Source organism: Protobothrops mucrosquamatus, unplaced genomic scaffold (assembly GCF_001527695.2).
Source record: "Protobothrops mucrosquamatus isolate PMUCROS unplaced genomic scaffold, P.Mucros_1.0 scaffold1151, whole genome shotgun sequence".
Lineage (NCBI taxonomy): Eukaryota > Metazoa > Chordata > Lepidosauria > Squamata > Viperidae > Protobothrops > Protobothrops mucrosquamatus.
In genome coordinates this window covers 229,812-252,687 of record NW_015387366.1, presented here as the reverse complement: position 1 = coordinate 252,687, position 22,876 = coordinate 229,812, and the positions used below count along the sequence as shown (strand labels likewise).

The window sequence follows — 22,876 nt, the reverse complement described above, 5'->3', positions numbered from 1 at the left end:
CAGTTAGTTTGGTGAGCCACAACGTCTTGCTGTCAGTCAATGGCTACGCTCGCGTCAAAGACTGGAGATCACGATCCAGGACGGGCGTGGCAACTTTGGCTGACTTGATCTGATTGGGCAGGAATACAGTCTACTACCCAATGGTGGAGTCTCCATCTCCGTGCTGAGAAAAGGCGTTCAGGTAAGACAACGCCCCTTTACTCTGAGTTTCTAATATATGGGCATAAATAAGAGTTAACAGGAGTGCCGAATTACCACCAGTTTATCAAATACTTGGGAGCTGAGGGCTTGGCAGCACAAGGAAATGACAGCCAATCACCAGCCATCAACACACCAATCAGCCAGTAGGAAGGCACCACATAAACATGGCTCACAGAATAGCCAAAAGCATGTATTTCAGTAGGAGAAAAATTCCCTGAAGATGGGCTCCAATATGAGTCCGAAAGCTCGGAAGAGTACACCTCTGGTTCTGGTGACCGACCCAAATTCGATCTCATAAATAAGAGTATATTATTTTTAGCCCTTTACTGACAATCTTGAGCAGTAGAATCACTCAGAGATTTTAGGGCAGCATGGCTGATAAAGATTCGGTAAAACCCTGTTCAAGAATGTCCGGATCAGTGCTCAGTGCAAGCCTTTTCCTTAGCTGAAGGTTATCGGAGGATCGCATTTGTTATCTTTTATGCTCCTGATGATTCTTTTTACTCAGGAGTAAAATTCCTTCTTTAAGTACCCTGCACCATAAATGCCTTATGGGCTAATAATACTTTCTGGCCCTTTACATGGCTTTAACTCACCTGGAAAATAGTACACAGGTAGTCCTTGTTTAACCTTCACTCATTCAGCAACTGTTTCAAGTTGCTATAGCGCTGAACAAGGGGTATGTAAGATGGGTCTTCATAAATGCGGCCATTGGCATGTCTCCTTGGTCATGTGATCATGATTCTTGCACTTGGTGGCCATCTTGAGATTATGTTGAACCATCTCGTAGCTATGTGATTGCCATTTGTGACCTTCACTGCCAACTTCTCACAAGCGAAGTCAATGGCGAAATTGGCAGAAGTCCACAAATGGCAATCACATGACCATGGGATGCTGCAATCATGTGGGATTTGCCTAATGACAGCAACTGAGACAGCTCAAAATGCCATAAGTTGGCATAGTTACATGACATTGCACCTTACAACTGTTTCCCATTGCAATGGAGTTGCTGGTCCCAATTACCACTGGTAAGAGAGGACTACCTGTGTCTACAGGCAGTCTTAACAACTGAGATGTCACTTCTTGTATCCTGATTAGGTCCGCAGTTGCAGAGGGCGAATTTCTTCCCCAGCTGAGACCAAAACCCCTTGTATCAAATCAAAACTTGAAATTATATGTCAGAATTAGGGCTGGGATATTTAATACTGCCTATTAAGATTTGACATTAGGTAGCAGTGGGGCTTAATGGTTATATATCTCATTGAGTGAAACAAAAACATTCTAAAGGGATAATAAAGGAAAAAGGAAAGAAATACGTAATATATCTGTAACAGTGTTTCTTAAACTTTTTTCCCTCAGGGTTCGTTTTAGTTTTTAAAAATTATGAAGAACCCCAAAGGAGATTTTGTTTTTATAGCTTATATTTACTGTAAATTTGCTATACTGCTTTTCATTATTATTTAATGGAATTTTGATATTGTATTATTTTCAACATAGACTGAGAAATAATTCTGAATTTGAGGACTCCTGAGAGGATTTTGGAGGATCCCCAGGAGTCCTAGCACCACATTTTAAGAAACTTGTCCTAGAACATTGAATTGTGGCACAACGTAATTCAAGCTATGGTAGAAGAAGTACGACATACGGACCATGAAGAGATACTGGTGCATTGTCAAAAAGGGCAGTTCTTTAGTATGTTAGGATTCATATCCTTATTCTGTAGAACTAGCCTCTGAGCAAGCAAAGGGCAAATTGAAGTCACTCTGCAGATAATTTGTATCCTTCCTTTATTATTCAGATCTGAAAACTAATTTTGAGTTAATGGAAGTAGTTGCCTCAGACTAGAAGAGTGGCTGTTGGACACTTCCACGTTGTTGTGCTGACATGATGATTGGTCTTTGATCTCACACATATATGAAATTATTTTGTTCCTTATCAGATAGCTGATGTGGTAAACAATCTACCTTTTCTTCACAGCTTCATAACGTAACCTCATAACATTGGCAGTAGTGAGGAAAGTTTATTCTTCAGTCCTACCAGAATCTAGAATTACATTGATATACATCAGAAGTTGTACCATGCCCAATAGCTTTCTCTAGAGAACTACTTTTGCCTTCTCTTCTCACAAGCCATATTCTTAGATGTTCTTATTTCTATACCAGAAATTTATTTAAACAGGAATTCAGAGCTTTTTTTTTTAATATGGGGCTTAGGAAAACATTGAAAAAATAATGACTGAAGTGATTACAGTGGCTGCTTCAAAAGTCTGATCTTCAAACTTGGCTACATTCAGCATAGTAATTTATATTATGGTTGGTCGTATAGTCAGCCAGATGTTTAGACTGGATTTTGCATATTTGTCCACCTATTGAGTCCTTATATATATTATTTTATTATTATTTAAAAAATCTTGCATAATAATTTCAATTCTTTCCAGAGAGGCTTCACTCTGAATCAGATTTTCCCCCATTAATTAACAGTCCTTGTCTTAGTGGCTTGATTGACAATTATTTGTCAGTTGACAAAGTTACTAGATAAATGCCAATTTAAGTGAAAATAATTATCTTATTTCAAATTGAAAACTTATTTGACATGCATTAAATTACTGCTTGGTTTAGTGAAAAACAAAATGCTAAAATTGTTGTGTGAATGTTCTTCCCATGAATTTTGAGTAGCAGCCAAATTTATGAAGTTTATTTTCAAAAAATTTAAAGGTAACAATTAAAAAAATAAAACTAATTTTGATTGACAGAATAACATACTCAAAACCCTAATTTTATCTCATTTAGTTTTTAATAACTTTATTCTCTGAAAAAGTAAAAACTTTAATATGTGACATACTGTTTCTATACAGATTTTATTTCCCGCACTGGTATTGTAGCAGCAATGTACGAGCATACCGGTATGGTGTTTCTCGAAGTGCAGAGAGTCCCGTCCTTGACGATATTGTCATGTCTTACCTATTTGCTCAGGTAAAAATTGTTAACTCATTATATAGATCTGTAGATTGATTATGTTTATGTTGCTTATCTAAAAATACTTGAAAGGTTATACTCTTCAGTATAACAAGATTGGGAATAGCATCAAAATACTGCTGAATTGTGTGGTTTGGACTGATTTTTATGGAAGATTTTTCAAGTTATAGTAAAAATAACCCACGTGAAACACTCATCCTGAATTCTCGGTCTTGTTTTTGATTCAGTGGCGAGAAGATTTTGTCCACGGGTGGGTAACAATGGCTGTGACTCATGAAACGCAGGAAGAATGTCTTGGAATGGCTGTCCTTGATATGATGAGAATGGCCAAAGAGAAGGACCAAACTCCATTAGCCATTTACAATTCTGTAAGGTAATTATTTTTTGAAATAGCACATCAGTCACATATACAGCATAAGTAAAAATACATTCTCAATCTCATATATTCTATCCAGATAGATCACTGCAATTCATATCTAAGTATTGCTATTAGGTGGCAAAGATAATTGCCTCTGCTAGAAATGAGAGTAAAGTTAAAGGAGTGATGACAAAGAGTTGTATCAAGGGCAACTCATTTCTCCTCTTTTCTGTCATGATTTCTTTAACCAAAAAATGAATAGATTAGATATTATTAGATTTAGAACAATAACTGTTTCTGAACCTATTAACTGTTTTTCAAAACCGGTAGTTGAGGTTTTCAGATCTGTTGGCAGAAGCCCCAAACTCTAATTGTGCAAGCAGAAAAGTCAATTCTTTATTCCTTTTACACACAAACACACACGTCCCAGTACTGCATAGTCATCTGTTTTAGAGGGTCCACAGACAAAAATGCAGAAGGAAGGATGGAAGGGGGGGGAGGAAAGTTCTATTCACTGTTGTACTTTCCCCAAAAACTTTCAGTATAGTATGTACAACTCTGAAAGATATGTCTGACCTACGGTATGTCAGCAATTTCCTCTCCACAGTTCTAAAATGTACATATTGTCCATTATACTACATTGGATTGCAGAAAACAGATATTGACAGATTTAAAGGAGCTAGCAGTGTGCTTCATTTTATTGGAGGGTAATAATGCAGCCAAATGCAAGAGACTTGAATTGGTTTTTTTTATCTATATTTCAATACAGTATAATATTTATTTTTCCCCTTAAGTTCTTAGTTCTGTTGGCTGTAGATAGAATATTTGGTGATACAAATGCTCAATTGTAAACCCCTTGATTTTTTTTACTGTAGAAAAATAACTGTCTTTGAATTGCTCTTAGTGATGTTTGATTACTTATTTGGTAGTTCTTGTATTCACAGCTACAAAATGTTTTTGCCAAAATGCATCAGAAAAAAAATCCAAGATTATCATATTTTGACACGAAAAAGAATAAGGTACAGGTTCCGGAAATTTATTCAGCAATTCAGCCAGTGCAAAGCAACTGCCAGAAATCTGAAACTGAAGTATCTCATTAATTTGGAAACCCTCCAGTCTGCCTTTTACTCAGAAGTGTTTAACGTGAAGGATCCTGGAAGAGAACCTTCAGATGCAGAATCTTTTGCAACCATTATTATAAGTGGAAATGGTGGGATACAGTGTTCCAGAGGAAAACAAAATGTCAGTGATATGCTTGCAGATGAGGTAATATTTGATCAAGTTCTTTCATGCTTACTTCAGTAGAAACCTATTAAGATGTCACTGGATGACAGAATGATTTTGCTTTGTCATGAGAATGCATAGTAACTAATTAGAAACAACACTGTACAGTGATTAAAAATTACACAGTAGATAAGTAGATAGTTTCTCAGAAGATAATTAATGGGCAGAATGAAAGATTGAAAGCTTTGTAAATCTAAGTTGGCACCTACGTCTTTTCCGCAATCTCCATGATGCAGGGGGTTGGTTAATCTTGTGGAATTCCAGCTATATGTTGCTTCTTAATATTCATATATGCCTACGGACACTAATGCAGAGGTCCCCAACCTTTTGGGCACCAGGGACCAGTTATGTGGAGAGAGATTTTTCCACGGACCAGAGGGGGCATGGTTTTGTGTGCTGACTGAATCATGTAGATGGGGCTTTCCTTGTTTGTGCGGACCGGTTGCTGGCATACCGTGGCCCAGTACTGGTCCACGGACTGGGGGTTGGGGACCCCTGCACTAATACACATGTAATTCTTCTTAATTTGTGCTTAAAGCCAGCAAGATTGTAAACTTGGACTACTTAAAATTACCAGTATTATTACTGCAGAGAAAACTGATTTAGCAATAGAAATTATTGTAAGACAGAAAACGGCATTTTCAACTTCTCACTGTGATATTGATATATACATTTTCCTTTAATGTTCTGTCTCTTAACGGTAATATTACAACTTTGTATTTCATGAGGTTTTCCTTAGAACTATAGAAGAGAAATGTTTGGAAATTGTTTCACCACAATTTGCAGTTGATGCTTGAGGGTGGAGTAATCTTTCAACAGTTTATTCAGATGGATTCCTTCTACTTGTTAACCTTTGGAAGGTTTTTTTATTCATTTAATTGTTTTGATCATATGGCTATGTTCCAATCCCTATTTCTGCTGCAGATGTTGTAAGGGGGCAGGAGGTGTCCTCCTGTCCTAAAGACCTCACTTATTGCGACATATGATCACATATATTTATTAGCAGTGGGCCCCCTAAAGCATTTGGCAGTTCAGATCTATAAACATTAAATTAGAATTTCATTCTGTGAATTGATTTAAATCTTGATCTAAATATTTAAAATGATTATCTTCCAAAGCGTCATTGTTTTTTGCTCTTGTTTTTTGCAGGACATACAAATTTACTGTGATTTTCCTGATATTATAGATGTCAGTATTAAGCAAGCAAATCAAGAAAGTTCTGGAGAAAGTAGAATTGTAACCATTCACAAGCAGGACAGCAAGAATCTGGTACTGTAGCTAACTATGGTGACTTTGTGTTATGTGTATTAATTGGTCAAATAAATTGGATAATGTGCTTTGCATTTTAGCATTACTTTGGTATCTAATACAGCCACAGTTGGCAATCATAGAAATAGTAATTTCTACAGTGTGCAATACAATCATTTTCCAGTTAAAAAAGGAAAGTTTTGAGGATGACATCATAACCCTTACTTATTCTCTTGCAAAATTAATGTGGGTGATTATTCTATTTTTGTTAAATATTACAGTCAGCATTGTACAGTGTTTCAGTTTCCAATCTGAGAAGCGTTTTAGAATATGTGGATGGGAGGCACAAACATAACAATCGCCCACCTGTTTGCTGTACTTTTAATTGACCACATGGCTTTCCGATTCCCAAACACAGTTATGGGTAAAGATGCAGCTATTTTAAAGAGTTGCAAAGAGATACCACATTTGTAATCCTAGATACTCCGAATCTTCTTTTTGGAAATGAATTTGAAGTAGAGATTACTATTCTTGAGGGTAGAAAACAGAGAAGCACATAACCCCAAATGCATGTCTTATTTCAGAGTGGAAATATTGGAGAGATTTACTTATTGGTATTTGTATCTAAACAGGCTTGAATAACATTGACTTGTTAGCTATCCATGTTTGTTTCTTCTCCTCACCTGAGAGCATCCTTACACAAATTTTAAAAATGACAGTGTGGCAAATTTTCACTCACCCTCAGTTGGATAACTCTGTTGAGAAATTGAATGTTTTCTAAGCCTGTGTAAAATTGTTTGTTAATACCCTTGTATTGAATTATGGTTTGTTCTGAAAGTTGATGGTTTTGACATAATCAACATGTACCCTAGATCAGGGGTCCCCAATCCCCGGTCTGTGGACCGGTACCGGGTCGCTGCATGTCAGCAATTGGTCCGCACAAACAAGCAAAACCCCATTCATGGGATGCAGCATACAAAACCACGCACTCTCCGGTCCACGGAAAAACCTTTCTCCATGGAACCGGTCCCCGATGCCCTAAAGGTTGAGGACCTCTTCTCTAGATATTAATTACATGTACAGAACACATATTTTTGTCTACAGATATCTATGAGAAATGACTCCTATATTAAGACTTCTTCTATATGTATGAGATCTAATACACACTGATGTGGACCTTTTAAAATGCTGAACTGCCTGGGCCTAAATCAGGGCCCATAAACATTTTCCACACTGATTATAGCATGTGTCCTTTGACTGATAGATCAAGCACTATATTTCAAGAAAGAGGAAGGGGCTAAATCAAAATAAAACTTGATTCAAGCGTATTTAAACCAAGTATAGTTAATACGAATAGTTCCTTGCTATTGAATGATGTCTTATTAGAATCATAAAGTTGGAAGGGACATCTAATTCAGCCTCATGCTTGGTGAAAGAAGCATGCAGTTCCTGTGATCTGGTGATTTAAAGTCATTCAAAGTAAACAAAAAAAAAAATCATGTTTGCAGAGTTTGTATCCTAACAGATGTCAGGACAATTGAATTTCCCCATCATTACTACTTTGTGGCTCTTTGAAAGATATACCTTTCAGTTTGCTTTTGAAAAACATAATCTTTATTTTCTGCTTGGTTGGCTGGACTGTAATAGATGCCAACAATATTTATTTAAATTAAAAAACTAAAATTTCAATTAATTTTATAGCAGATCAAAGGCCATGTTCAGTAATTTTAGATCTGTGTGTGACGCAAAGATATTCAGTTTGTTTATTCATTGGGTTGAACTCTGTGACCCATTTAAAATCTCTACCTCTTAAGAAAGGCACATACTCCAAAAAGATCAGAAGACCTCAAGAGAAGTTCAAGCAACCGGTAACAAACAGGCCAGTGCATCTGATATTCTTCATTGAACCTCAGGTTGTGAAACTCACTACAGTACAATATAATACAATTAGCTCATAACAGATGAGACTTGGCTGATTTCAAAGAATTCTTGCCACTCTGTTTCACAGTTTCTTTACATATTTCCATTGTGATGGGCATTGATTGGCTACAAACACATAATCCAGATGCTCACTGGGAGCAACTAACATTTTTTTTCCAATTCAGAAATGTCAACAGCACCAATTGTAAGCTTTCCACTTTAATGCTTCTTGCTCTCCTACTTGAATCATGTTCCTTGCCCCCCCCCCAAAAGCGCATACAGCTGATGTTTTCAGTGAGGAGGAAATAACTTCATTGCTTCCTCATAGTGCAGGGGTGTCAAACTGCCGGCCCGCGGGCTGGATGTGTCACACCAAAACTGCGCCCAGCCCTTTGCCAGCAATGGGAAAAAAGTCACAATACAGTACATCGCAACACATCACGTGACGTTGCGAGTTTGACACCCATGTCATAGTGTCAGAAGTAAAGTCTTCATCCTGGTTCATCCAAGCCGGGAATAAATAAGCAACATGGCGACTGCTTTGGGAAGATGGTTACAGTTTATTGAAGAAGCAGAAAGATGGTTCTTCAGGAAAGAGCAGAGGAGAGAAGGGCTGAGCACATGGGCAAGGGGTTTTTTATACCCTCTCTAGCCTTTTATTTTGAAGTTTCCTGTTCCTGTGGCATGAACTTTGAGGCTATTTCCTGTGTCAGGTATTCTGACCTGACCCTAGGTGTGCCTCTCTGGTATACTTGATGGTAATGGGTTAGTCCTATTATGTCCTAAAAGTCATATCCTGCTTCCCTGGGGCTGGGCTAATGACTTAGAGTTTGGGTGAGGTATGCAGATTTTCTCTTTGTCTTCTTGAGTTCTCTGGCTCCAACTTTCTGATGGTTTTACATCTGCATTTGTATAGGGCTGGCTCCTGTTGGGGCAAAGAGATTTGAGGCCAGGATTGGTTTCTGGTTTTAAAAAAATGCTTTTGAGGAAAAATATATTTTTCTGCCCTTTTAATATTTCCTTTCTGGGCTAACTTCCCTCAATAGCGTGTATGACTTTAACATTAACTTGAAACCTGTAGTGGAATCAATGACTGAAAGGAAGGCGGCTCCTCTGGGGAGAGTTAAGAGATATTCCAGTCTGGACTTCATAGATGGGAGGAAGCATATCTGGCTTTCCCACGGAAAACAGTCTGGCAAGATTCTTATGTACAGTGGAGTCAACAATAAAAGAACCTCTTGACTCGAATCCTGGAGCCACTTTGATTGTTTGCACCTGGCAAAGCCAGAAGTTCAAATCCCAGCTAAGAGGCAATATACTATGATTACTCAAAAGTTAGCTACATTGAAGGAGTTATTGGTTAATAATCTGAAGGAGGGCTTCATTCACTCTTTTAAATGAGAGATGCTTGGTGCTCTCTGAACTTGGTTGTTTTCTTGCAGACATTTAATTACCCAAACTAGATAACATTATCAGTGCTAATAAGAAGTGGGGTTTGCTCTCAATATATATTCTAATGGCTTGCCCTATCAGTGTTGGTGGGGGTAGTCTTAGAGCAACATCATGTGAGGTGTCGCAACATATCGTGACTTTTTTTCCATTGCCAGCAATGGGGTGGATGCGGTTTCGGCATGATGGCATCCTGCCCACAGGCTGGCAGTTTGACACCCCTGTCTTAGAGGTTCTTTGGGCTGTTTATTGCTAGCTTATTTGGCAGTTCTTTGATTGGAGTTTTGTTTACTTGATAGTCTGATGTTAATCTTCGAGTTAATCTATGCTCATCTGGGTGCTGATTGCTGGAGGGAAGGTGTTTTGGTCTTTTTTTCCCCCTTTTGGTTTTTTGATTGCCTCTTTGTATAATATGTAGATATTGTTTATGCCTATGTGTCTACTGATGGCTAATTTGTCCGAGTGGAAGTCTTCTAGAAATTTCATAGCATTTTTGGACTTGGCTTGGTCTAGGATGGTCACAGTTTCCCAGTTGAAACTATGGCTAAGTCTGTCCATACGTTGTGAAATTAAAGAGTTTTCAACATGTCTTCTGACTTCTAGTTGGTTTCGTTGATGCGTTCTACCAGTCTTCTTCCTGTTTGTTTTACATAGTGGCTAGATAACGCCTTTTCTTAGCTGTTCAAACATGCAGATGACTGTTCCTTTTGTATTGCAGACAGATGTTTCATTAGTGTGACATTAGGTACTGTTCTCCTTCAAGCTGTGAAAGAAGGGGGAAATTCTTCTGCTATTATATGTTCTCTCTCTGAGAGGTTGTTCCTCCCAGCTGAAAGAAATTATCATATTTCCAATAAAGATTTGCCTGTGATGAAAGTGGCTTTCCAGCAATAGAAATATTTCTCAGAGGGGACAAATTATCCAATACAGGCAAACACAGAGCATAGGAATTTACAACATTAGCAAATGGCACAATCTCTCAACAGCAGCCAGTAGCACTGAAACAGCCACAACTTTCCCAAATTTCATTCCCTTGGGAATAATGTGTCCTGGAATTTGGATGCATTTTGTAAGTTAACCCTTCATCCCTTGGTTCAAAAATTGTTGCCCTGTGATTCACTGTTTCACCCAGTTAAAACAAGTGTTTTAGTAGTACAGATCAGGGGTCCCCAACCCCAAGCCTGCAGCCCACTATTGGGCCATGGCCTCTTCAGAACCAGACCGCACAAGTGGTTGGGCGAGTGGCATGCTGGTTCCCCTCTCCTCCCCTCTGCCAGGCCGTCAAGCCATAAAATTTGGGGACCGCTGGTACAGATGTATCAATATGTTGAGCTAAAGTTTTGCTCTGGATAATTCTTTACTTAGCTTAAATTGGCAGGAGACAGAAGCTTGCATGCCAGATAATTTAACCCTTTCTATTTACACATATATACACACACAAACATACTGTTGAATTTCTACAAAAGATAAAATACAAGAAATACAGAAAAAAAATAAAAGGAAAATAGTTTATAAATGCCTACCTAACACAGAGTATTAACTATTTGGAAGTAAAGTATGCTGCTCTGTCTTCAAGAATGGGCAGCATTTGAATAAAGTAAACAAATAAATTAAATAGCATTATTCAAAAACATAATGTTAAGATAGAAAACTCATGCTTATTCATCTCAGCCCATAGCATTGTATGCTTTTTTTGTAATTTGTGTTTTATTACTTTACATTCTATACCACATTTTTTCCTTGTCTTTTACAGGAAGCTGAATTTCATTCATTAAAAGATGCGCTTTCTTTTGTATCATTAATTGATGGATATTATAGATTAACAGCGGATGCTCATCATTACCTTTGTAAAGAAGTGGCACCTCCTTCAGTTCTTGAAAATATCCAGAGCAATTGCCATGGGCCAATTTCGTAAGTAGTACTTTACTCTGACATTTATTTTGGGAGTGGATAATCTTTTGAACTAGAGCAGTGATGGCAAACCTTTTAGAGACCGAGTCCCCAAAAACTGGCCCCGGCCCCGCTCCATCCCTTGCCCTGCCCGCAGGGCCACTCACCGCCTCCAGGGCCCGCCGCAGATCACCCAGGCAGCCCAGCAGTGCCATGGCAGCCACGCCCTCTGCCCATGCCCCGCAGCATCAACTGTGCATGATGGGGCGTGAGGGCAGAATCTTGTCTACACTGCCTGGCTGCCATGTCCTTGGCTGCACTGTTCCGCGTGGGCCACACTCGAGGGCGACTCTCCTCCAGGGGGGCTGCTGGTGAGGGGGTGGTCGCGGGGGAGGCAAGGCTGGGGCAACAGCACGGGTGCCCACAGAGAGGGCTCCAAGTGCCGCCTCTGGCACCCGTGCCATAGGTTCGCCACCCCTGAACTAGAGGCACATCAGATGCTAGGTTAGGCATTTGGGAACACAGGAATCATTGGTACATTAGCCCTGCTCATTTGTACACACAACTTGCCTCCAGGGCTATAGATGCAACATGGACCATATTGAGGAAGAAGCTTCTTTCTGCCTGAGGAAGCAGATTAAAATAGCTTTGTTCTTGCTTTTGTTATTACTTCTAGCAATAAGAGGAAGTTAAAAAGCAAAGTTATACCTCATTATGTTTTTATCTATGCACACACACCAGTTATTTGAATGATTGTTTGAAAATATGGAAAATTGCTAACAAAAGAAATTACTCTTGGTACAGACTACTTCTTCCCCTTCCTTTCATAAAGATGAGGAAAAAATATTTCTGAGTAGAAATCAGTGGTGGGATTCAAATATGTGAACAACCGGTTCTCTGTGTGGATGCCCCTTCCGGAAGTCCATTCTGGGCCTGGGCAACAAAAAATTAACTACCGGTTCTGCCGAAGTGGTGCGAACCGGCTGAATCCCACCACTGGTAGAAATGTATGTGATTCCATATAATATGTCCCGGTTCTGAGCAATTCAATATATTAACATGTTTCAGTTAAGGTACTGGTGAATTAGAAAATCAAGTGAAAGTTGCATAGTAAAAAGTTCACTGTAACAATGTCCCTCAGAGAAAGTCAGATATTGGTGTCCCATCTTTAGGAAATCACATTATCTAGAATGACATAATTTCTTTTTTGGCTTAACTGGAGCACAAATAATTCTCTGAATTGTGTCCTTTATTTATAGTCTGCCAAACTTCTTCAAACCTCTTCTGATGTCCCGTTTTATTTTAAAATATATTTAATTATTTTAATCTCTGTTGCATCCATCCTATTTTGTCCTATTCAATTAAAGATAGTCCTCAAAGTACAACCATTCATTCAGCAACGGTTCAAGGTTATGGCATGGTCCCCAAAGCAATTGCGATTGAAGCACCCCCACAATAACGTGATCAGAATTTGGGCACTTGGCAGCCTGACCGCACTTAAAACCGCAGGGATGCTTAATTCCTTCCAACTGCCTCCCATCTCTGCCCTTTTGACCAGCCTGTTGGCCTTGCCACCCTGCCCTTGCTGGCCCTGCCACCCTTGTCAGGCTGCATTCGCTGGCCTTGCCAATTGTGCCGTCCATAGCTAACCTTCACCACCTTCTTCCTGCAGCTGCTGCTGAGACATGCCTGGTCTGGCCTTTTGTATGGCAGCTGCTGGCTATGCTAAACCATGTTCCCAAGGCTGCACCTGCCCTTTATCCAAATCATTTGTAACCTTCTTGAAATGTTTTTGAGCTTCACATGGGTCCCACAGGGCCATGGGAGTGCAGCTGGATTGCTGTTGTTAAGCAATGAGTTAATGTGACATTACACTTTATAACCACGTTGCTTAGTGCTGGATATTCAGGTCCCAATTGCCATGGTAACTTGAGGACTAGTTGTAAATTTTATTTGGTAGCATTCTGCTGATGAGAGAACAGGTCAAGGAAATGGGAACTGGTTTTAGCAGTTTTTTATTTACTGAAAATAATGTGGAAAGAGTAGTCTTAGATCAAGAGAGAAGAGGAATTGCCATTTCACTGACAGATTCTTTTTGTGAAAAATCTGCTGTATCCCAATATATTCTGTAATTCAGAAATGTCAGCTCTTTTTAATACTTGTTTTTCCTCCTATTTTTTTTTAAATAGCATGGACTTTGCAATCAGTAAACTGAAAAAAGCTGGCAATCAAACTGGCTATTATGTTCTTCGTTGCAGTCCAAAAGAGTTTAATAAATACTTTCTTACCTTTGCTGTGCAGGTTAGTATTAAGGATCCAGATTTCCAACTGCTTTGACTACGGTTAAGAGGAGATTTCAGTTCCTTTTATTTTGGATATATATTTTTTTATCTATTGTTTTTCTTGACTCTTAAGAAAAAAATATCACCTTTTGTTTTCAGAATAACATGATTAGCATGTATTTATGAAAATTGGCCACAAATTGGATCAATATTTTATTAATTTTCCCATTTACACTCTCTGTTAATTCAAGTGCCAAATAATATTTAAATTTTCAGAGTTTGGTTGTGGTTTATATCCATTTGTGTGAATTTGCCAATAGAACAGTAGTTTAAAAGAGATACAGGAAGTCTCAGGAACTTCTCAGAGGAACTTCTGAAATGGTTTACAAAGATTATCAGTTCTTCCTTCAAAAGCCGAATATTTGTTACTCAAGAATAACTTATCAAGAAGTGATAGGTTTCTTCATTTGCTAAAAAAAGTATATTCATAAGTACTGCAATTTAGAAGTTATGATAAATTTTGAAGAACGTGCTGCTGATGTTCTCATATATTTAGCCTCATAAGTTGCCAATTTTTGTGTCTATTGCTATTGTGATATTTTTAAGCAGAGTACAAAGCAATTAAGATGATCCAAGTTCAGAGCTTGCTTTATAAAAAAAATCAAAATGTTTGCTATACAAGTTTATTTTTATATGCTAAAGGAACTCTTAGTAGTACAGTTCAGTTCCTTTGCATTAAACAAAGCTGAAGTGTTGACCTGTGTCAGTCCTTTGTTCCAAAAAGCTTTGTTGTAGAATTAAAACAAAACTAGGCTACATTAGATGGCATTTATAGAGCAGATAAAATCGACCAGATTTTACACTTTTGCATCTTTAAGTATTAATGCCATGATAGCTGTATATTCAGAGTAAAATTAAAACATAATTTTGTTCCTCCATCAACTTATTTCATTGTTTGTAATGGATTTATGTGATGAGCGAAAGTTAGAAAGCTACAAGAAACCAGTAATGAACTAGAATGAACCATGTCCTACCCAGCCATTCCTTTGTCATAAAAACTGTTCTTTTCTGTTCTTCTGGTTATTTTTTTACTTCACTTCCCCACCCAATATGGCTACAGGACATATTCCTAGTCATGATTGCCAAATTAGAATTATGCATGACATTTGATTAAATTNTGATTAAATTTACACAATTACAAATAAAGGTTTGTTGAATTAAAGCATTTTTAAATTGTCCTTAAATTTTGCAGCAAGACAGCATAATTGATTATAAACACTGCTTGATAACAAAAAATGAAAATGGAGAATATAATCTCACTGGAACTAGAAAAAGTTTTACCAACCTTGTGGATCTGTTGAATTGTTACCGTACAGAAACTGTCCGATCGGATAATATGATTTTCCAGTTTATCAGATGCTGCCCTCCAAAGCCAAAAGGTAAGCAATTCGAATTTTATTTGTTGAGGATGATATTATTGTGTGGCCTAACTGAACTAGAGAAATAACTGTCATTTGAGAAAAATACAAAGGCCTACGTTAAACAATAAAAGAGCAGTTCTAACAACGTGGTTCTCATATAGGCATATGTATACACACATTCATAGGCACATTCTTCAGATTAGGCAGACAGACAGACAGACAGACGGACATTAGGATTAACAGATAAGACTAGATAGATGAGATGAGATAAGATTAGGATAGATAAGAGGAAGGAGGGGCAAGGAGCAGTTGCTGTCTTTCTCCTTCACTGCAGAGAATATTTTGGCGTGCAGAAGGATGCTTTCTTATCCTCAGGTTTAGTTTGACGTTCTAATGAATAAAGTATCTTTTCCATTTTTGTTGTTAGTCCAAGTCTTGTAGGTTTTTTCCTGTTTGTATTAAGTTATAATTCTCTTCATTTGTAGCTTCACTGATTAAGTCATTTTCTTCTCATTTATATTCTGTTATCTGATTTGTTTGTTCATTCTTTACCATCATTTTCTGAGTGTTTTTTGATTGTGAGTTTAGATTATAAATGTACTCATTTATGTCATCAAAGTTGTGTTTATTATTATTATTATTATTATTTATTGAATTTATATACCGCCCTACTCCCTTACGGGACTCAGGGCGGTGAACAGGTGATAATAAAAACCACGATAAATATACGCAAGTTTCTGTTCTAAAATCAAATTAAATAACAGGCCTGCTCTAAAAATACCCCATACAAAACCCCCACTAAAACATAATCAAACTACGCCAGGCCGGCCGCACGGAATAGATGGGCCTTCAGGGCTTGGTGTTTGATCTCGTGGTTTAAAGCTATTGTCATTTGCATCTGTCATAGCATTACATACATTTCCTCCTGCAAAGTATTTGTCTTGTCTTGAAAAGTTGCTTCTTGAGGTCTTTGATATTCTAGGCTAGGTCCTTCAGGAGTAAGTATTAAATGTAGTTTTCTGTCATTTTTTGATAACTATGCCATATCCATGTTATCTCCTCCTTTCAAATAATCCTTCATCAGTGCCATAGTCTCTAAAATTAGCCTTGTCAAACCAGCCAAAACTCAAAATCCAAACAGCCCAATTTCATATAGTTCTTATCTTTATATATAGTTTTTATAATCTACTGTATTTCCAATTGTCAAGGCATTAGTAAAAACAGTATTTTATAACAGTTCTTTCATTCAGGGGTCAGTTGTCAACCTGTCAAAATTGCAATTCAATATATTTAGCCACCTTGAATCCTTTCTGTAAGTTCCCCCCTAAAAGATTAGCCAAGAATCAAAGTTTTTCTTTTTCTGTAAACAATTCTTGAGTTTAGACAACAGTCAGGATGCTGTTCAAAATACTGAAGCTCCATTTTGCTGCCACCTCCCCCGCTGACTGATATAATTGGATCTTCTGAGATTTAGGAATGATTTCATTCTCAGTCCAGGTTAAGTTCCACATTCTTGCAATAAAACTTATATGCTCCACTCATTGTCCAGGATACATGGCACAAGTGATATTTGTTTACATATATTTGTGTATTTGTGATATATTGGGATTAGGATAAAGAGGAAAGTAATGAAAGAAGAATGTAAGTTGCTAACCCTAAAAATATAGGACAGTGATGGCGAACCTTTTAGAGACCGAGTGCCCAAAATCTGTCCACACCCTGCCCACTCCCGCTCTGCCCCCCCACCCCCCGCCCCGCCTGCCCACAGGACCACTCACCGCCTCCAGGGTCCACCGCAGATCGCCCAGGCAGCCCAGCAGCACTATGGCGGCCACACCCTCTGCCCGCGTCCTGCAGCATCAACTGCATGATGGGGGTGTGAGGGCAGAGTCTTGTCTACGCTGCCTGGCTGCCATGTCTTTGGCTGCGCTGCTCCGTGTGGGCCACGCTCGGGGGTGACTCTCCTTCAGAGGGGCTGCTGGAGAGGAAGGGGTCGCGGGGGGAGGCAAGGCTGGGACAATGGCACGTGTGACCACAGAGAGGGCTCCGAGTGCCGCCTCTGGCACCCGTGTCACAGGTTTGCCACCACTGATATAGGAAATGTTTAAATCGTCCCATCCTTCACTAGAGGATTCCAAAATCTGTTTGGATTTAACAAATAGCTCATTCTGTACACTGTTTTACAAACTTAGCTTTGGAGCTGCTGTGCTCTGGACGCTTTGAAAATGTTGACGTGTGTACTGTAGTTTGACTCTGGAACCAGTCCCAGCTAGCACAGATATAGCAGCTGGCATTAGAATTTGTGCTTCCTTTGTGGCTCTTTCAGGAAAGGAGACAGATTTTCCTTGAATCCTCTTTACCAGGATTCTGTGTGGTTTCTGTGCTACACAAGAATTGTGGTCCGGGCAGAAGATTGAGAAAAAATAAAGAGCTAGTAAAGTAATTTTAGTAGCCGGACTTCCTAATTTAAGCTGCTCTTCTATGTGCCTTATGATTTGTACTGTGGCTATGACAAGAGTGGCAGATGTCTTTTCTGTAAGAGAAAATGAAAGCAAATGCTATGTGTATTTTGTAGTTGGAAGTGGAGCTGCAGTACATGTAGTTCTCAACTTACAGCAGTTCTTTTAGTAACTGTTCAAAGTTAAAACAGCAATGAAAATAGTGACTTATGACCATTTTTCACACTTACGACCATTGGAGCATCCCCATGGTCATGTGATTTACACTGAGATGCTTGACATATTTATGACCATTGCAGTGTTCTGGGGTCATGTTATCACATTTTGTGACCTCCTGACCAGCAAAGTCAACGAGGAAGCCAGATTCACTTAACGGCCGTGTTACTAATTTAACAACTACAGTCATTCATTTAACAAATGTAGCAAGAAAAGTCATAAAATTGGGCAAAACTCACTTAAGAAATTTCTCACTTAGCAACATAAATTCTGGGCTCCATTGTGGTCATAAGTTGAGGACTGCCTGTATTATTTGAATTAAAAGAAGTATGATAACAGTGTCCTGACCAATCCAAATAAATATCCTACATGATCACAAACTCAAGTTATTTGAAACTTGAGAGTGCAACATGTGATACAGGATGGATATATCTTACATGTTCATGCAATTTTCCTTTAATGCTGCACCATTCCTATTTTGCTCAGAAATGGTTAGAAGATAAAGTGTAACGAGATACTTAATTCTATGGCTTCTTCTTTCCCCATTTTTGATCACACAACAGGGAGGGGAAATTAGGTTGAGAGTTGCAATGAGGACCCCACAATTACCTAGTTTTATTAATCAAAATTTACATAGGAAGCTTCATGGCTGAGGGCACTCTTTTTGACTTCTTCCAGATAAGTCCAACCTTCTTGTCTTCAGGAGCAATGGAGACTCTGATATGCCAACATCGCCTACCTTGCAGAGACATAATAATGTCAATCAGATGGTTTTTCACAAAATTCGGAATGAAGATCTTATCTTTGTAAGATTCATACACTAATTTATCAACACCTTGAAATTAAGTTCAATTAATTTAAATGTGATTAGGCTATATGCATTTACCAAAAGCTGGATATTTATAATAATAAAAGCATATAAATATTAAGATGTAAGATTTCCCTTCATTATTCATTGAAAATTGAATTTCTTTTTCTATGTAAGTACATTCATTGAGATAGATGTGTTATCATTTTCTTTTTAAGATAGATTTGTGCTTTTATTAAGATAAAGATGAGCTCTTAAGCTGTTATTGTTACAGCTCTTCCCACCCTCAGTTTATAGTTCTTTAGTATTAAAAAATGAGGCTGTTTAATTTGGTGTCTAAAAACATCTCTGTGCTCCAAAGCAGAGTTCCCCAACCTTTCCGACTTTGTGGACTGGAGGGGGGGAGAGGGGATGGTTCTGCACAAGCAGTGGGCAAGCCCACACGCGCAGCTTCAATTTGTGCGAGTGGCAGGCACATGCACCCCCACTCATGCAAATGGGCCGCACATGTGCTCGCCCACTGCTCATGCAAGTAGGGTTGTGTGTGTATGCGCAAGCACACTCACCCACCACTTCTGCGGTCTGGTTCTGAACAGCTCAGGGCCTAGTAGGGCCGCGGCCTAGGGGGTTGGGGACCCCTGCTTCAAAGCAGCCTTATTTTATCAATGGTGTTTTTTTTTTACTTTTTACATGTTTTATTGTTTTTCATGTCACTTGATTAACCTTTTCCTTTAATCTCAAATTTTGGGGGTTTTGTTTCTGTTTTTTGGGTAGAATGAAAGCCTTGGGCAGGGCACCTTCACTAAAATTTTCAAAGGAGTAAGGAAAGAAGTAGGAGACTATGGTAAATTGTATCAGACTGAAGTCTTGCTGAAAGTTCTGGATAAAACGCACAGACACTATTCCGAGGTTTGTTTATTAATTTTAAAAATCCTATTAATATTAATTAAAAGACCCTACTTTTTAATTACTGGATATATAATGATTTGAAATAATACAGAATGAAACAATAAAAACATTAAAAAGCATCACAACTGAAAGGAACAACGAAGATGCAAGTCAAAGTTATCTGTTGATAGCCATTTCTGATGAATTTTCCTTTGTTGAAAAGTGTGCAAAGTTACATTTTAGATATACAGAAGGATTTTGAATATCCAAGACACAAAAAATTATTTGAATATCCAAGAGACAAAAATTTATCTGAGTGACAGCTTTTCTTCTTTCTTATTCTCCCACGAATGGTTTAAACAAAACAATTTATACAAAATAGTACACTTCCATTTTCCTAAAATACTGAAGTTGCGGAATTTCAGCTTTTCAATACAGAATTGAGATTGGCTTAGAGATTGTACTAAAATATTGCATCTACTCTAAATAAATATACTTTAATGTATGTACTTTAATAAATTAATCTCACGATTTCAGAAGAATAAAATTGTAGACTTCTCCTTCCAGTCTTTCTCATGGTAATGCAGACTGGTTTGTTGTTTATTGCTGGCTAGGAGTTCTGATAAATTCTGATATTATGAAGTTGAATATTCCATGAAAAATTTTAAGAGATACTGATTAAATGTCTATACTAATTAAGAATTAAGATGATTCTACACCATCAACAGTTAGGACAGTGGTTCTCAACCTTTTTAATGCCGTGACCCCAACCGGTCGTAAGTCGAGGACTAAACCGGTCGTAAGTTGAGGACTAAACCAGTCGTAAGTCGAGGACTACCCAACCGGTCGTAAGTCGAGGACTTTCCCTGCCCGGGAGCGCCGCGCATGCGTGGTTCCGCCCCCTGCGCTGGCCGAGGCGTAGCTGGCAAGCAGCAGAGACGGAGCAGGCCACCAGTTGGCCCAGCCCAAGGGAGGTAAGGCACCCGCCGGAAAAGGGAAAAAAATGGCGGACAGCCTTGCTTGGCGACCCCCATGAAATGGTCGATCGACCCCAAATGGGGTCCCGACCCACAGGTTGAGAACCACTGAGTTAGGAGGTAAACAAACTTTATCACCTTTTCCCATGCCTTCTGAAAGTGAATTTGTTGAATTTGATAATATGATACAACTGATAAAAGTTCTCTATGAAGTTTTGTCTCTGACTATAAAAAAAATTCTGTACCTTGGATTTCAAAAGCAATTTCCTAATGACTCATTTGTTAATTGTTCCCATCTTTGTTTTGTTGAATTTTATTTCTACATATCAAATATTGTCATCTATTATGACCCAATATGAAGAGCATTCAGATGCTCATCACAGATTTACCTCTTGCCAGTAAATCAACACTGTTGTCAGTCCTCCCAGGTGAAATCAGACAGAAAATACAACAGTATGAACTAATTCTATTTTAATTAACAGAATTTTGCAAGTCTGAAAGTACAAACTTCCCACTTCCACTTGAACCGTTAGGGTGGCTACTTTCTCTGACTATTAAGCCACTGGAGGTTTCTACCTCTCTTGTGTGGTTGTTTCCTGGGTAGCATCATTTCCCAAGCCCATTGACACAGTCCATTACGTCTATTATTAAAATACGTATTCACGGTAGCAAATGAATTCTTAAAAAAAAAAACTGAGACCAGTCCTGCAGAATTAATTGTGCAACAAGTAGAAGTAGCAGAAGACAGGGAACAAAGGGGTGTCACAATATAACTGGATTAATTCCAACCAGTTTTTACTTTGACTCACTTTCTGATTGTTATCTTTTTCTTGTAGTCTTTCTTTGAAGCAGCAAGCATGATGAGTCAGCTTTCTTACAAACATTTAGTATTAAATTATGGAGTTTGTGTCTGTGGAGAAGAAAGTAAGTAAATCCAGTTAATGGTTTGTACTCTCTGATTAGAGTTTTTTTTTCCAGAAGTCTTTCTATAGTAGAGATACAGTATTTGAATAACGAACAAGGGTAAAAACATGAAGTAGTGAAGGTTTTACACTCACATTTGTGTAAAACAATTATGTCTTTTCTTGAAAACAGAAAAATCCTGTGACGTCTTTGGTGCTCTCTGAGCTTGATTGCTTTCTTGTAGTTATTTCATTACTAAAGTAGGTAATATCTCAGTGCTAGCATTGATGATGTTATCTAATTTGGTAATGAAACATCTGCAAGAAAACAACCAAGCTGAGCTGCAAATGTTCTTTTCTATTAGTACAGGGGTGTCAAACTGCCGGCCCACAGGCCAGATGCATCATGGCGAAACCGCGCCCACCCCATTGCCAGCAATGGAAAAAAAGTTGTGATATGTCGCAACACGTCACTTGACATTGCGAGTTTGACACCCCTGTATTAGTATGTAAGAATCCTTCTGGGTCAGATCAACAGTTCACTTACTTTAGTAACAGAACCAACTAGAATCTTTCAAGACGATCACAAGTGTAAGTTGGTAACCGACCACCTCTATACTGGTAGCAGCTGGGTTTCAAAGAATACAATCTGTGATCAGTAGACTTTGATAGCTTCTCCCTTTAGTTGCCCAATCTTTTAAAACTTTTTAAATTAGTGGTCCTCATTATACCAGAAAACAATGAATTCTAATATAATGACTATTATGTGTTTTGAAAGTGTGTATATGTGTGTGAAAGTTATTTTGGATTAAGCGCTTTTTAATGTCTTTTTTGCTTCAGGTTGACATTCATGTTTTTCTTCATTAAAAAAATTGAACCGTCTAAGATAATAACTTTGCATCATATCCACATGACGGCCCATTATTAAAATCTCTTAATCATCTTCTTATCCATCAAAACAACTTTGAAATGCAATATTTCATGGCTAAAGTTTTATACCCGTATGAAAATCAGGGCAGATCTGGATATTTTGATTATTTTGTTCCTTAGACTGAAATCTTGAAATGGACTGCTCCTGGGACTTATCAGAAGATAATAAAACTGTGTGTCCCACCAGTCAGAATTTTCAAGGGTAGAATGTCAGTTATCTGAAGAACCACCTGCCTTCAAGGCAAGGGGGTATTGGGCAAAGAGTTCATTAAATTGTAGGAAGGGTAGAAAGAAGCACCAAAAATTGACCCACAGTGAACATTAAGAGGATGGCAGAACTCAGACACCTGTTGTGATTGTTTCTGTTGAGTATGGAATAAAGAGTCTTGTGCTGCCTGTATGTTGGAGAACCTTGAGCTAATACCAGCTTAGTGAAATTATGCCAAGTCAAAATCTGGGAAATTCTGGCGGGATCTTGTCAGTGAACACATTCATTTATCATTTTAAGATGTGATAAAGCAAGTAGAAGCTTGTGGCTAAATTGGTCTGAAGTTGTAATTCACCTTTGCTTATCTAGAATGCTTGATCAAACACTTTTTGCATCTGCCTCTTTGTATTTGGTATTGTGGGAAAAAATTTCTGCTTAGCTCTGTGAGTCAGCAAAAGGA

At 38.3% G+C, this 22,876-nt stretch overlaps 1 protein-coding gene across 1 annotated transcript in view; it reads left to right on the top strand.

The window, feature by feature from the left end:
- Nucleotides 1-22,876, top strand: part of JAK2 (Janus kinase 2) — a 75,676-nt gene that overhangs the window by 35,786 nt on the left and 17,014 nt on the right. The window contains exons 4-13 of the mRNA XM_015820620.1: nucleotides 3,056-3,173; nucleotides 3,404-3,549; nucleotides 4,479-4,800; nucleotides 5,968-6,087; nucleotides 11,189-11,346; nucleotides 13,515-13,626; nucleotides 14,860-15,046; nucleotides 18,382-18,509; nucleotides 19,286-19,420; nucleotides 21,213-21,300. Coding sequence (XP_015676106.1) covers nucleotides 3,056-3,173; nucleotides 3,404-3,549; nucleotides 4,479-4,800; nucleotides 5,968-6,087; nucleotides 11,189-11,346; nucleotides 13,515-13,626; nucleotides 14,860-15,046; nucleotides 18,382-18,509; nucleotides 19,286-19,420; nucleotides 21,213-21,300 — 1,514 coding nt within the window. The remainder of the gene's footprint in view (nucleotides 1-3,055; nucleotides 3,174-3,403; nucleotides 3,550-4,478; nucleotides 4,801-5,967; nucleotides 6,088-11,188; nucleotides 11,347-13,514; nucleotides 13,627-14,859; nucleotides 15,047-18,381; nucleotides 18,510-19,285; nucleotides 19,421-21,212; nucleotides 21,301-22,876) is intronic.